Source organism: Aptenodytes patagonicus, chromosome 19 (genome assembly GCF_965638725.1).
Source record: "Aptenodytes patagonicus chromosome 19, bAptPat1.pri.cur, whole genome shotgun sequence".
Taxonomy (NCBI): Eukaryota; Metazoa; Chordata; class Aves; order Sphenisciformes; family Spheniscidae; genus Aptenodytes; species Aptenodytes patagonicus.
Genome location: NC_134967.1, coordinates 5,686,080 through 5,700,161, shown reverse-complemented (window position 1 = coordinate 5,700,161; position 14,082 = coordinate 5,686,080). Strand labels below are relative to the sequence as shown.

General features: G+C 50.0%; 2 protein-coding genes across 4 annotated transcripts in view; one reads left to right on the top strand and one right to left on the bottom strand.

Annotated features, from left to right (window-relative positions):
- NOC2L (NOC2 like nucleolar associated transcriptional repressor) overlaps window positions 1-9,494 on the top strand; it is a 54,001-nt gene extending 44,507 nt beyond the window's left edge. The window contains exons 18-19 of the mRNA XM_076356337.1: window positions 6,301-6,441; window positions 9,056-9,494. Coding sequence (XP_076212452.1) covers window positions 6,301-6,441; window positions 9,056-9,201 — 287 coding nt within the window. The 3' untranslated portion in view covers window positions 9,202-9,494. The remainder of the gene's footprint in view (window positions 1-6,300; window positions 6,442-9,055) is intronic.
- Window positions 9,495-11,647: 2,153 nt separating this feature from the next.
- The window catches only part of SAMD11 (sterile alpha motif domain containing 11), a 129,286-nt gene continuing 126,851 nt past the window's right edge, over window positions 11,648-14,082 (bottom strand). For all 3 annotated transcript variants that reach the window (XM_076356333.1, XM_076356334.1, XM_076356336.1), the window contains exon 15: window positions 11,648-13,287. In XM_076356333.1, coding sequence (XP_076212448.1) covers window positions 13,039-13,287 — 249 coding nt within the window. In that variant the 3' untranslated portion in view covers window positions 11,648-13,038. The remainder of the gene's footprint in view (window positions 13,288-14,082) is intronic.

Sequence of the window (14,082 nt, the reverse complement as noted above, 5' to 3'; positions counted from 1 at the left end):
TGGGGTGTGAGATGATCCCAGTCGTGCTCTGCATTCAGTAACTGTCAGGGCTGGCTGCAGATGGAAGTCGGAGAAGCCAGTCCTTCAATTTGCTGCAGTTCCCTGTTTTTGTGGCCATTGTTCTACTGGGTGGCCAGATGCAAGGGAATTTGGGAGGCCATGCAGCTGCTGTGGCCTGTGTATTCACTTCTTTACCTGTGAGGTTTGAAGGCATAACAGTCTCCTCTCTTCAAATAAGGCAAAAGGAGAGTCTGGAACAATGGAAGAACTTCGGTTCATCTTGAATCAGCCTCAAACTACTTCCAGGAGAGACATGTTGAGCAGCTGATGGCAGAAAGCTAGGCAGGAAGATAAGACTGCCCTGGATGGGCCTTCTGGGAGAGGAAAACGAGAAATATAGCTGAGAGTGCCCAGTGATCCTGACCTCCTTGAAAAGTGACAGGGAGAGACCCGATCCAAGACAGGTTGGTGCTATGAAAGTAACCATGACACTGATGTGTTGTGGGGATCTGGGAAGCTCATCAGAGCAGATCAGCCCTTCTGACACAACACTACTTCCAGACATGGGGCAGGAAGAGATATGGGGTGGTGGGCTATGCCCTCCCTGCTCTGGGAATGGAAGCAGGGGCATGGTTTGGGAATGCCAAGGCTGATGTGGGAAAAGAACAGGAGGCTAACTGGAAAGGTCAACCATACCTAGAGACGTCCATGCTCTCCTCATTAGCAAGGCTTAGCAGCGGCACCCAAAACTCTGTCCGGAGTTCCTACTGGAAAGAGCCAGTTCCAGAGTCCTGGGAATATGTAGGTCTCTGCAAAGAAGGGGGAGGGAGGGACTGCTGGAAAGGAAGGAATACCCTGCCAGAAAAGTCCTAACTAGATAGTTGCAGTGGTCTGTTGCTGTAACTTATCCTCTTAGGCAACCCCACAGGTTAAATCTGTGAGGATGGTTGCCCTGGTCTGGAAAACTCTCTTCCCCTGATGATTACTACATAAAAGTCTGGATTTCAGAACATGCTGCTGGTGCAGCATCATTGTGGCTTTCTGGTGGGATGTTGGGTATGGAGGCATAGTGAAAATGGCTCCCATCTCTCACCAACCACAGCATTTGGCTTGGCAGAATCTTTCCTGTGTTGACAGGACATTCTTCTTCTGATTAGTAGTTTTGGCCTGTCAGGTCCCAGACCAAATTCACAAGAGTGGAAAATTGCCTGCTAAAGCCAGGAAATCATCAGTTTTCTGCTCTTTAGCTGCTGTTCAAAGCCCCCCTCACCTTTTCTTTTGATTTAAATTAAGTATTGTATCAGTGAAATGTTGATTTCAGTTTACGCTGTCCCTAATCTCTCTGGAAGAGGGTAGGCCTGGAGAGCAGCTAGAGTTCTTGGGTTAAGCATTGCTAGCCAAAAGGTCTTGCTCATTAACTGACTTCTACCTCAAAGACCTTTGTATTTCTCAGAGCAGAGCAGGCTTCTGAAAGAGGTCGTTCCAGTCCCAGGCAGGGAGTGAATGGCACGTTTTTTCCCAAACTGAGCGGGTTGGGGAGTTCCCTATTCTCACAGTTTGCCATTACTCATTCCTGGGGGGCTCAAGGGTAGATGACGAAAACTGCCCCTGCATGTGGGAGGGGAGTAACGTGCAGATCCTGTTGTCCTCCAGCAGCACTGGCGCAGTTGTGCATTACCTTCCCTTCTGTTCTGAGCGTCCCCCTCTTGTCCACCCCCACCATTTTCAGCTGTGCTGCAGCAGGGAAAGGAAATTTGCTGCATCCATCCAGCCCCAGGCACTGCTGCAGGAAATGGCCACCAGCAGTTTGGTGTTTGCAGCTCGCACAGCCCTTGGCCCCAGTCTGTGCTGCTCCCAGATGGGAACCACCCGCCCCTGCTCTCCTCCCACTGGGGAGCAGAAGCGACAGCATCATCTGGCAGAGGCACCTCCTCCAGAATCCTTCCGGAACATCATCCCTCGAGCAGGCAAGGAGGGGCCGCTGGGGACTGGCCTGGAGTTGAAAATCCTAGATTTCCTGGAAAGTAGGAGAAAGTGCAGCATGGGCTGGGGAGCAGATTCAGAATGGGGTAGGTTCCTGTGGGGAGAATCAGCGTGAGCATAACATTGTGGTAGTGGATTCTTGCAGGGCAGGTGCTCTTGGAGGTATCCTTGGAGTGATTCAGAGGTGAAAGTCAGCTCCAGCCAGGTGTTACAGCCTTGAATCTTTCTGCCCTCCAGCTCCAGGGCTGCACTATAATTGCATGTGTTGAGGAGAGGGATAACAGGCAGGTGCGTAAGGATGCAGGTGCAAGCTAAACACCTCCAGTGATCTTGCAGTATATGGAGATACCAGGGAAGAGGAAAAAGTATGTTCAGGGCAGGGGTGGTTACAGGGTGGTCAGCAGCTTAGAGGTGTTCGGAACTGAGGATTGCGGAGAGACCGTTTTGTTTAATATCCACTGATGAATCTGTTGTTTCTCTGATTGTGCCTGATCCTCGTTGTTAATGTGGCTTCCACAGCATCTTCTGGTAACATGGTAAGACATGCTACAATTTTAACGTCGACATTATTTGAAAAAAGCATTTTATTTTTTTCTTTAAGCCTACTGCCCACTGAACTCGCTGATCAGCCTCTTGTGCTAGCTACAGCCGTCAGCCTGCTTTCATGGACCATGTAGGACCCAGGCATAAACCTATCTCTTAGGCCTGTCTTCTTCTGAATCCTAATCCCAGTTTTGCATTAGGCCAGAGATGAAAGGCTGATAGCAGGCCATCCGCTCGCCTTGGCCCAGGCCTTCTTCCTAGTCCTTCAGGTCCTGCAGGACCCAGCAGTAGCTAAGCTCCCCGATCCTTCCTTACCTTAACCTTAGCAGCCTCACAGCAGCCAAAACCGTGATAAGCCATTTATCTTTGACAGTAGCAGCCTTTTCCCTAGCTCCGTAAACTTTGCAGGTCTCCAGTCTCTTCTTTCCTGAGTCCCAACCCTGACTTCAGCCTTTGTTGTAGGCCACAGGTCCCAGGTAGAAAAAGCCTCCCACCCATCTGAATCTTCATTCTCACTTCTCAGGCCTTGCCGAATCCAACAATGAATGAATGAATGAATGAATCTCTTCTGAATCCCAGCGAGACTAGCAATAACAAACGTTTCTGCATCTGGTGTCACGTTTATAGAAGTCTCCCTCATTGGGTTTCTTTGTGGTTTGAGCCCCCTGCTCTGCCAGTACCGGCACTTCTGTTTATTTTAGGGGTTCCTGAAAGAACGGAGAGGGTGGTGGACAGTTCTTTGGAATTCGGTCAGTAAGTTCATCAGCACAAATCCATATCTGCTCCTTCCAGAACCTGGAAGTTAGGAGCGCTGGTTAGCTCCCTGTCAGTGCATGTTGCGTTGCACTGGGAGACCTCAACCGAGATCAAGTTTGGTGGGGGGTGCTGCTGCATGGCCTGCTGGGGAGGAGTAGTCCCTGCTCAGTGAGTCAATATGAAAAATTCAGGCATAATAATTGAGGCAGGAGAGGGAGGGATATCTCAACACGGTTGGAGTGGGGTTTGAGACAGGACTTCGAGTTCATGTGACCAGGATCCTTCTAACCGGGGTTAGTGGTCCTTCTAACAAGGTGACGCTGCCTGTTGGCTGGCTGTTTCTGGTTGCGTTGTTTTGGTCTACACCTGGCTGTGGTGCAGCCACTCCAGGCAATAAACTGCAAGCAGTGTATTGACACATGCAGCAGATACGGCTGCACAGGAAAAGGAAGGAGAGTGATGAATTTGCAATTGTTTTTTAATCTTGTGGATCTTAGGGGAGATTCCCCCTACCTTGTGCACGTGAAGCTGAAAGCTGCCTGCTCATTTCAGCAGGATTGCACGCCCCCGGCACCCTCCTCAAGGGGACAGGAAAGGTGGTGAACATAAACAGTTCCATCATACCAAGACAAGCTGCCCTCTGGAATGGAGAAAGCATTTGGCAGGCAGGGACACTCCCTTGCTTGGGTCTCTGCAAGGTCTGAAGAGGGCAAAGAAACAAGTTTACACGTTTCAGGAACCCCCGAGCAGGCAAGGGCGGAAAGTGCCAGGCGATGGGGAGGAAAGAGCGTGGATTTGATCAATCTGTGTGTCGCTGGTGGGGGTGGGGAAGTTCACGCGTTCCTCTCATTTACCAGCTGACAGATCTCTGGGAGGAAAGGAGGCTGCTCCTGGAAATTATTAATGGCTTAGAAAGAGGTGCTGGACTGCCTTGTCATGAGGCAATTAAAGGCGAGAAGGGAGTGTGGCTGCAGTGTCTCTCCGGGCCGGGCTGTAATGAGTGATCTGTCCACATTAGGTGTTGGTGTGCCTCTAATGAACTTGAACAGGTTTCTTCATTTATCCCTCACGTAATCATATGACATCAATTTAATGCCAGACTGGTGGGGGCCAGGGGTGTGGAAAGAGAGGTCAGACATTTTCATTTCCTAGCAGAATAATCATGGCCCTTCTCAGTGGCAAAATTCCTGCTGTGGGCTGTCAGCTTGAGGATCTAGAGGCGGAGTGAGGAGGAAGAGGGGAGAGGCACTGGTTAACCGGAGCACCCTAAGCATTGTCTTCTGGAGTCTTGCTGATACACTTCTGCTTCAGGAGATGGGAGCTTGAGTTCTGCGTGAAGGCTGTGTTGGGGCCTCTGTGTGTGTACCTTGGCGGAAGGGGAGGCAGGGGCTGAGCTCAGGGGAGGAGAGCAGGAGGCTGGAGAAGTTCAGTAAATTCCTCTTAGTGGCCTGCTGCCTGTGTATTCATTGGCCTGCACGTAGGAATGACCCGAGGGCCCGATACCCGATTCCTGCCCACAGCTGGTTTCTCTGCATACTCTCAGATGAGCTGGTAGCTGGATCGGTCGGTGCTTTTGCTAGTGCTGCTTGATGGATGAGAACGTGCCCCTCTCGGTTGTTGCCTGAGCCGCTCAGGTGCCCATCAATATGATGTGGTGCGATGAATAGCACTGCAATCCATCTCCTGTGGAGCGGGTGCTCTCCGCATGGCTGCGGGTGCCCAAGATTGCTCCGTCCATGAGATGTCGCTTCTGATCCCTCGGGGGGCAATTGCACAGAGGCTGCATGGTGGCAGAGCTGACAGATGGGTGAAAGCAGAGCGAGCTGGGAGTGCTAGCAGCCAGCTTATTAATGGCTCTGTATCCAGTTCAGTGAGTAACATAGGTCAGCTGCTGAGGAGGGAGGATGGGGCAAAAAATAGATGCCATGGTGGGGCCCAAGAAGCACAATGTGAGAAAGATGTACAGCCAGTTTCCAAGCAGAGAGTCTGAAGTGTGAATAAATAGCTTCTTCAGCAGTTTTGTAAGCAAGGGCAGGCAACCTGCAGCACTGAGCTGGGCTTAGCTCAGGGGTGGTGGCTGGAAGGAGGCAAGAAGCAGCTGGTTCTTCTGCTCCCTCTGTACAGAATTTGTATTCTGTTGTTTAAATGCCTGGTGACTCACACTGTCTGGAGGAGCGAGAGAGGGGACAAGCACTCCTCCACTGAAGTGAACTCAACATGAGTAAAAGAAGTCCGGTTCTAGAGGCTCAGAGGCAGATGATTTTCCCACAGGCCAAGCACCCAGAGGCTCTTAATATTTCCTTCCAGGCTCCCTTGGACCTGGCTAGTCATCTGCAGAGGGAATTTGCAGCAATGTCTGTTCCTAGATCTTTTTGTTGTGACTAACAGAGGGTATAAAGCTAAGAGAGGTTTACAAGGATGCCCTGAACCAGAGAGTCTACCCCTGTTTTCAGTTACCTATAACCACGAGGGGTGGAGGTGGGTATACGCAGGCACTATTTCTCAGTGGAACCAGCCCTTCTCTGGTCTCAGCTTCGTGACTTACTCCTCCTCCTTGCTCATGTCTGTTCAGTAGGCCCATTTCTTCTTATTGTTCTCTTCTGTCCGTCATCCCCTCCTGCTTTCTCTGAGCAGAGCAGACAGTTAGGTATCTTCATGACGGACGCTTGGGTGCTGCGCCGGTGGTGCTCCATAAATACCAGGTAGCAGCAAATCCTGGGCTTTAGCAGTAAAACCCTGCTATGAGCTGCTGAGGTGGTTTCTCTGACTCTCTGTGTCCTGGCCCTCCTGGCCTCTAGCAGGTGCCTCTGCAATGAAATGCATCCTTCTCTGGGCCTCTAGCGCAAGGGGACATGGCTTTTGGAGATATACGGTAGATTTCCCCTTTAGTGTGTGTATGACTGTACACCTGAGGATGAACGTTGGGATGGCGGTACTTTGCCCTCTGCATATACTGCCTGCACGTATGCTTGTGTGCTGCTCTTTATGTTTCCATTTACGTAGTAAAAATACTTGCAGGTAAAGCCAAAGCCAAGCAGGCATCAGATGACAGTTCAGAAGCAAGCAGCAAGGACTATGGCGAGGATGATGATGAAGAAGAAGGAAAGTATGAAATCGAGGAGGACGAGGAAGAATTGGAAGACGACAGTGACTCAGATGGTAAGTAGCGCAGCTGGGCAAAGGAGAAGGGAATTATTGACAGCACTGGTAACTGAAGGCTCCTTTGCATTCTGGGAGCTCCCCTACAGAGGAACCGTCTCCTCTTTTCTTGCTGTGCTGCTGTTCTGAGCTGCAGGGTGTCAGGAGGGACTTTTACACACAGACACTCACACGCCCTGGACAGGGAGACCTGGCAGTTCTGAGTTTATACTGAGAAGAGAGCAAAAGGGTTAAGGTCTTTGCAGGCCTTGCTCTTAACAAGCCACCAGTCCCTTTCATCTCTTTTCAGGGGCCTCCTGCGGAGAGGCTCAAACAAACTCTTGAAGTCCAGCCCACCCCAAAAGGGTACAGAAACCTTGCTTCAGGACTCTCCGCAGGTTACACATGCATGGGGGTGTGGAGGGTGCACTTCACTTTTCATCTGAGCAGTGCCTGGGGTATGGGGTGCTGCACAGGGGTAACCCTTTAGTTGCTTCTCAAGAGCTCCTCCCAGGATAGGGCTGGTAGGAGATCTCGTCCAAGTCCTACATTCGTCTGGGGTTTCTGCACCGAAACAGTGGTTATTTGCCAGTATGTGTACAGACCCTGCTAGAACCACCGGCTTCGCTCTGTGCGTGGTCCTGATCGCTTCTGCCAGTTAGTAGCTGCTGCCCAGAGACAGAATCGGTGAGAGTGGTGGGTGTCAGCATGAGAGGCTACCAGTTCAGCATGCTCCTAGCAGGCCAGAACAGCAGCTGTCTAAATGGCTACTGAGAAAGCTGCCAGCTGTGTCACCAGGGCTGTGCTAGACGCCAAGCCAGGCTTTGTTACAGCTGAGCAGAGAGTATCTTCCCCTTCCATCCCTTGCACAGAGCCACAGCCAGCTAGAGAGCCTGCTCAGCACCCCAACAGAGTGCAGCTAACCACGTTCGGCTCAGTCTTGCCTGCGTCTGCCAAGTCACTCTGCTAACTTAGCAGACGGAAGCTGCGCCTGCCAGGGGCTCTGGCTGCTGTGGTGTTTCTTTGCTGGTTTTTGTGTGCCACTTGCTTAGGCTTTCGTATTAGAGTGCCAAGCCTCTGCTCCTCAGCATGCCATTGGGTGTGATGTGTGGTTGTGGGGAACAGCCACAAAAGCTCCTGTGTGCAGGCTTTCTTTACTAGTTTGGGGAACAGGGAGAGCAGGAAGGGGGAAAGAGTCCAAGTGAGAGCAAAATCTGACTGATTTAGCATGGCAGATGGCTGTGGCTTGGCATGCACACCCAAACCTCGGCGCCGAGAATAGATGGGTATTTGATGCATGTTCTGACAATGCTGTAAAGGATAAAGAGGGAGAGTTTTCCCTCTCTGCCTACTGGAGTACTCAGACAAGCTGAAGGAAAAGCACCCTTCCTTGGTGTCTGGGGGAGCAGGAACTCTGATCCTCCCTTCCTTCACCCCTAATGGCAGCTTCCTTCGTTTTGGGCTGTAGGAGCATGGCGTAGAGCCAGCAGAGTCTCTTAGTGCCTGGGCACACTGGTGCAGTGGCAGTGACATTCAGGCCTGGGTGCTCCTGGCCTATGACACTATTTCAGCGTCGGGCAGACAGGCAGATCCGCCCCTCCCAAGTCTTAAGTTCTGTGTGCTGTTCCTGTTGTGCTTTTTACCGAAGCACGCACGCATGCAGCCTGGTCGGGCAATGGAACAGCGAGGAGCTTGTGTCGTGACAGCTTCCCACCCTCCAGCAGGCCAGGGCCTTAGGGGAGAACTCTGCACACGCTCTCAGTGCCCTGGAGAGGCACTTCTGTGGTCCTGATGCTCTGGTGCCACCAGGGCGGTTTTGAAAGATGTGAACTGCCGTGAGCATCCAGCCCCCAATCTGGGCGGCCAGAGGTAGCTTTTTGTCCTTTTTGGCGAGTGGGCTGAACTGGCAGAGCCTGGCAGACTGATCAGGGAGTGCTGAGGAGAGGGAGAGGCAGCCAGGTCCCGCTGCTGCTGCTGCCACCCTCCACAACCTGTGAAAGGCTGTGGACATAAGACCGGAGGTAGGAATTGGTGCTGAGCAGATGCTTTGCTGGTAGAGCCTAAGAAAGATGGTCTGCAGGGCCCCCTTTGGAAGCAAGGTGTAGGAAGCTCAAGCTACGCTTCTGGAATGAGAGGGAAGGGCACTGGGAACGAGGACGTGTACAGTCCTGCACAGCCCCTAGAAACCAGTTCTGACTTGTGCTCCCCACTATTAAAATATCATGTCAAAAAAGGAGAGGGAGCTTGGGGCTAGTTTTGCATTTGGGAGTCTTGCAGTTACCTACGACAGCTCCTTTCTGTCAGCTCTTAATGCCCAGCCTGACATCTCTAGTGAGGAAGACTGACCTGAGCTGTGAGGGCTGAAGGTTTGGAGGCAGTGCCGGTCTCATGCCCCCGGTTCCTATTTTGCGTTTCTGCCTCAGGCACAACAGCTAGGCCTCCTATCGCCCCAAGTACTTCAGAGCCAGTGCTGTACCGAGCACCCTGCAGCGCTCTCCTACCACTATCTGGGAGCTGCAGTGGCGCCAATAAATTAATGAGTGTCTGGGATTAATTAGCAATGAGTTGCCTTGACTTGCCTCACTCTCGCTGCCAGTCAAGCAGGATTTACACCTCTCACTCTTTCCACCCACAGAGGAAAGCAAGGAAGCTGCTCGGGTTTCCCAAGGGTCACAGAAGCAGAGGAGCTGCACTCGTGGGATGTCACGGTCTGACCTCGAACAGCTAGCCCAAGGAGAAGAGGACATTGTGGAGGACTTAGCTTTCTCTGATGATGACTGAGCACCCTCACAGCCGCCCCCTCCAAGCTTATCCCTTACAGAGCTGCTGTGTACTGCATCACCCAGCCTTCAGCACCTGTAGCTGGTTCTCAAAGAGGTGGTAAGAGCTGGGGAGCATGGAGGGTGGGAGGCCAGCCCCAGATGCCACCAAGGACTTTGTCAGTGACACAGCAGAGATGCTACTTGGACTTTCAAGCTTTTTCTACCAGTTATGTTTTTGGTAACAGTAAAATTGTGGTCATGTCAAAGCCAATAAAACTGCTCAGCATAGGTAATAAAAAGCCCTCATTAAAATCTGCTGCTTTAAATAGCACAGGGTTCAGTTTCAGCTCCTGCTGGAGCATAAGTGAGCTGACCAAGGGGAAGGACAAGTTCTTTTGTCTGAGGGTCCTCCTGTCTGTTCAGCCAACCACCCATGTGGCCCCATATGTTGCTCTGGGGCCCTCACCAAACCCTCCCTTTTGCCAAGAAGTTCTTATGGATTCCATAGGGTGTTGCAGAGCTTTGTATTTTCACTGCAGATGGAAGCCTTTATCAGTAACATCAGAAGCAGCTCAGTCAGTTCAATCAGGCTGGCTGCAAGTATGCTGAAGAAGTTAACTTCAAGTAAGTGCCTTAGGATATGGGGGGGAGGAGAGAGAGGAGGTTGTGCAGGCAGGAAGGAGTAAGAAGAGGCAAAACTAATAACGTAGGAAACACTTTCATTTTGTGATGGCTGTTGGATTTGCGCGGGATACATTTGCTTAGCAAAAACAAGGGACAAGTCTGAGCCCGCGCTTTGTACAGACCTATTGTTATCCACAGTGACATAAAATCACCTCTTTCTAGGGCCGGTCCTAGCTGCTGATGCTGGTGGCGAACACCGTTTTGTTCTGCGAGGCCTGAAAACAGTAGCGATGATTGCAGGCTGTCTTGGGCACCCAGCCTTTCTTTATTACCTCAAAGCCAACCACTGCGTCACCCGGGCAGCTGCTAGGTGCAGCTCCTTATGTGTCTTCCTGTAGGAGTGGTGCTTGTGGGAGGACATTGTGTAGCTCAAGGTGGGTAAGGGCAATTTGTGATCTGGTGGGAAAATATCAACAGCTTCTCTCTTGAGACCACTGTTAGTTTGCAGGACTGGCAGCTAGGAAACATAATGGTTTGGAAAATAAACTGGAAATAGAGGGTATTTATTTGCTGAGAGAGGTAGGAAAAGTTAAGTATTCTTAGGGCATATGTGACAGAATCACTCCTGAAAAATAACTGTGCCTTTCAAGAGCTTTGTTGCTGGTTAATGCAGATTTTTGGAAAAGAAGCTAGAGGGCCAGGACTAAATATGATCTTTATTCTTCTCTGCCACCATTCACTGAGGTCAGTAGCTATCTGTCCGTGCTAGGGGCGGCCAAGCTACCTGCACAGACGTGTTCATCTCTGCCTTCTGCACTGCCTCTAGGCATCCTTACTCCTGCACATCACAAGAGAACAAGATGCTTTTTTTAAAAACACTTGAAAAGAACAACATTTTTCTTTTTTTTTTTTTTTTTTTTTTTAAGTTCTATTTTTCATGGAGTCAGAAGAACCACAGCTCAGAAACATTGCCTGATCGCAGATAAAAACCCAAATGTACTGTAGCCTGGGTAGTGGTCTCCCTCTCACCCACATGTGTTAAGTGATAACAACTCAGCGTACGTAAAGAGGTAGTTATGCTCTTCCTGTCCTGCACTGAGTGCTGCTCCTTTCCTGCTTCCAGACATCATTACTGCACAGGTAATTACTGCTGTAGTACAGTGTTGTGGGGTGTTTGCTTCATTCAGAGTTTGTTATGTCTTTTTGGAGCTTACCGGCAGGAACAGGGATAGAGAGGGTTTCTTTTTCCCAACTGCAGTTACAGTAATTACTAGACCTGCCCTTCCTAGACATGCATCCAGATACCCTTCGTCCCATAAGGGGGAGGAAGTAACCTCAGAAATTAGTAATTAGGTTTTATTATTAACATCATCATCATTGTCAATTATTATTATCATTTATAGCCCACTCTGAGGGGGCCAAAGCACCTGCTGCTTCATTAGGGGTTTCAGGAGTGCTCAAGACTGAGGTTCCCTACGGCTGATAAAGCCTGTGTCTTCAGGCAATTACATATGGGAGCCTGGGATATGACCGCAAAGATGAGCAGTGTAAGGCCTTTAACTATAAGAAAAAGGTTTAACTTACCTTACCTTTTCTTCCAAAAGAGAAAGGAGTTGCTTTTTTCTCCTTTCTCTGACTTAGCTGGGCAAGGTGCTGTCTGCCTTTTAGCAGCTGTGAACTAACCCTCACGTTGGCTTTTCGGCCAGAAATGTAGCAGCTCCAGCGCAACCAAGAGTTACCAACGCCAGCGGTAAGGCATATGGCCCCAGTGTACACACAGTGAAAGAAAGGAGACTTCTTGGGTCAAGCAACCACTTGCAAGGAGCTCAGGAAGCTAGGTACCATTTGTAAATTAAGTGTTTTTCTTTTTTATTTAAATTGATGGCTGGAAAGCATTTTTATCGTGATGTGATGCATAATGACTTTTTTTTTTTTACAATATAAAGAAGCTAATGTACCACCAAGCTATTTTGTAAGAAAGACGGTAGCACGTGCAACGTTTAAACAAAAAAAAAAGAGGGGGGGAGAGAGAGAGAGAAAAGTACCACATGTGATTGTTGTTCACAACTGTACAAGTCACAGGAGGTCACCCCCAGGAGTTACCATTTCATTCACAGTAGTAAAAACTCTACCCATTGTTTTTAGCCTGAATCCCCCAGCATCCCTCCCCCTCCTCTGGGAACGCACAGGTATCTGTCTCATGGTCCACAGCAGGCCAGAATGTGCAACTACATCCACCTCTGTAACAAGGCTTTAAAAAGAACAAAACCAACCCTACGAACAGAAAAACCCACCCCAAATGCGTAAATGAGTCAGTCTGTTGTACACATGAAGGAGGGAGGGGGCCACACTGGAGTGAGGCCTGTGACCCTTCATCCCACCAAAGCACACACTTTTTTCTTCTTCTCTTCAAAACAAATCATCTAGTAAAAAAAAAAAACAAACCCAAAACCACAACCTCTGCAGGGCTGGAGCACAGGCAGAGTCCATTCTCTGTGTGTGCTGAAAGGGACAACGTGCCAGGGAAGAGGGCAGCCCCCAGCCTGTGAGCCGCCTGTGCCGTACCATCCACACTGAAGTAAACATGGACCGGAACTTGCCTTTTTTTTCTTTTTTTTTTTTCTTTTTGTCTGTCTTTGGTATTGTTTTAAAAGTTGCTAGAGATGCATAGACACCTGAATGAGGAACTGAGTAGAGTTTCCAGGGAGGAGGAGATATTTGGGAAGGTGGTTGGTTTCATTTTTGATGGGTTTTTTTGCTCAGAGGTGCTGAGTACCATTGGGAGGAGCAGTGCCCGTTCCTCTTCCCTGCCTGGAGTCACACCCAGAAGTTCCTGAAAGCCATGTTTCTTTGAAGGCAAAGAAAAGCGTTCGTTCCCTGTCCACGGCTCTCCATCTCAGACTGGTGAGCGAGAAGGGGTGTGAAAGGGAATGGGAATGCTGCTGCCATCCTCTAGAATCATTTTCTTTCTCTTCACTTGCGTTGTCTCAGTACATCTTTGGATAGGTTTCTTTCCTTCCCTTTTTACAGTTTTTAAAACTTCTGTGTGGGGTTTTTTTTGTTTTTTTTTTTTAACAAAAAGCAAATGCATCCAAAAAAAATTAAAAACCTCCCTTCCTCACTCCTGTGTCTCACACTGCTGAGGGAGGCTCTCCTGGGCTCTCAAAATGCATTACCTTCAGTTTGTTCAACTGAATCTCAGTTCCAGAAGCAGTCAAGAGCTGTCCTGCAGTTAAGATGGAGGTTTCGTGGTGTCATTGATCCCAGCAATGATGGAGGGGTTTCCGTTTTCCTGCTTTGGTGAGACGCGGCTGGCAGAGGGCAGGCCACTGCTGAAAGGGGAGGCCACGCTGCCTGTGGAGGATGGCCGGAGGTCAGCCGGGGGCAGGTCCCGCTCTGGTGGCCGTAAACCAGGAGGTTGCAGTGGGAAAGCCATGGGGAAGCCTGCCATGTACAGAACTCTGCCCACTCTCTTGGCGACCTATTTAAAAAAAAGAGGAAATAAATGCAGGGGGGCAAAATGGGGATGAGAATGTGCACAAACTGTCTTCAGAAATCCATAGAAGCTGTATTTTCATGCAGCAAGCCCAGGTTCTGTGCTCCAAAGTGAACTGCAAATAGAAGAGCTACCCTTCCCAAGCCACACACAAAAAAACCCAACCAACCAAGCAAAAAAAAGCCCTTGGTGACCTACCAGAGATGACAGGGGAAGGTTTCCTCCTCTCTCCTTTTTTCTAAAGGACTCATGTCCTGCAGCAGTGCTCCCTAGCTCTGTTCCACTGGGCACTTTGGTGCGTGGCACCAAAGTACAGCTGGAGCTGCAAGGTCTACTCTAGATCACGTCTCGGGCTAAAGATGTGCTGGCACTTGCGTGCAGGCCCTTTTCCTGTGATGTGTTTTGCGTGCATCTTGTGTTCTTTGGCCAGAACGAGACTGAAGGCCTTGCTGAGGTGCGGGCTGAAAGGACACGTGCAACCCAGAGCTGAACCAGTCCAGCCTCTGATCTGAAATAATCAGGTCCCACTGTCTCATCAGGGGACTATGGAAACTTGCAGCCTGTTTACCTGGCTAGCTAAGGCTGCGCGGACAACTACGATAGTGCTCTTCATCCTTCACGGACGCCAGCTCATCCCCTTCATGAGTGAGAGAGTGGTGGTAAGCAGCAGTTCCTAAGTCACCTCTGCTACACGAGGCTTTGGGGACATGCCTGTCTGTAGCTGCCTTCAGGTGAAGGTGTATCAGGTGAAGAGGGCTGACGGATTCCTGCCACTTATTT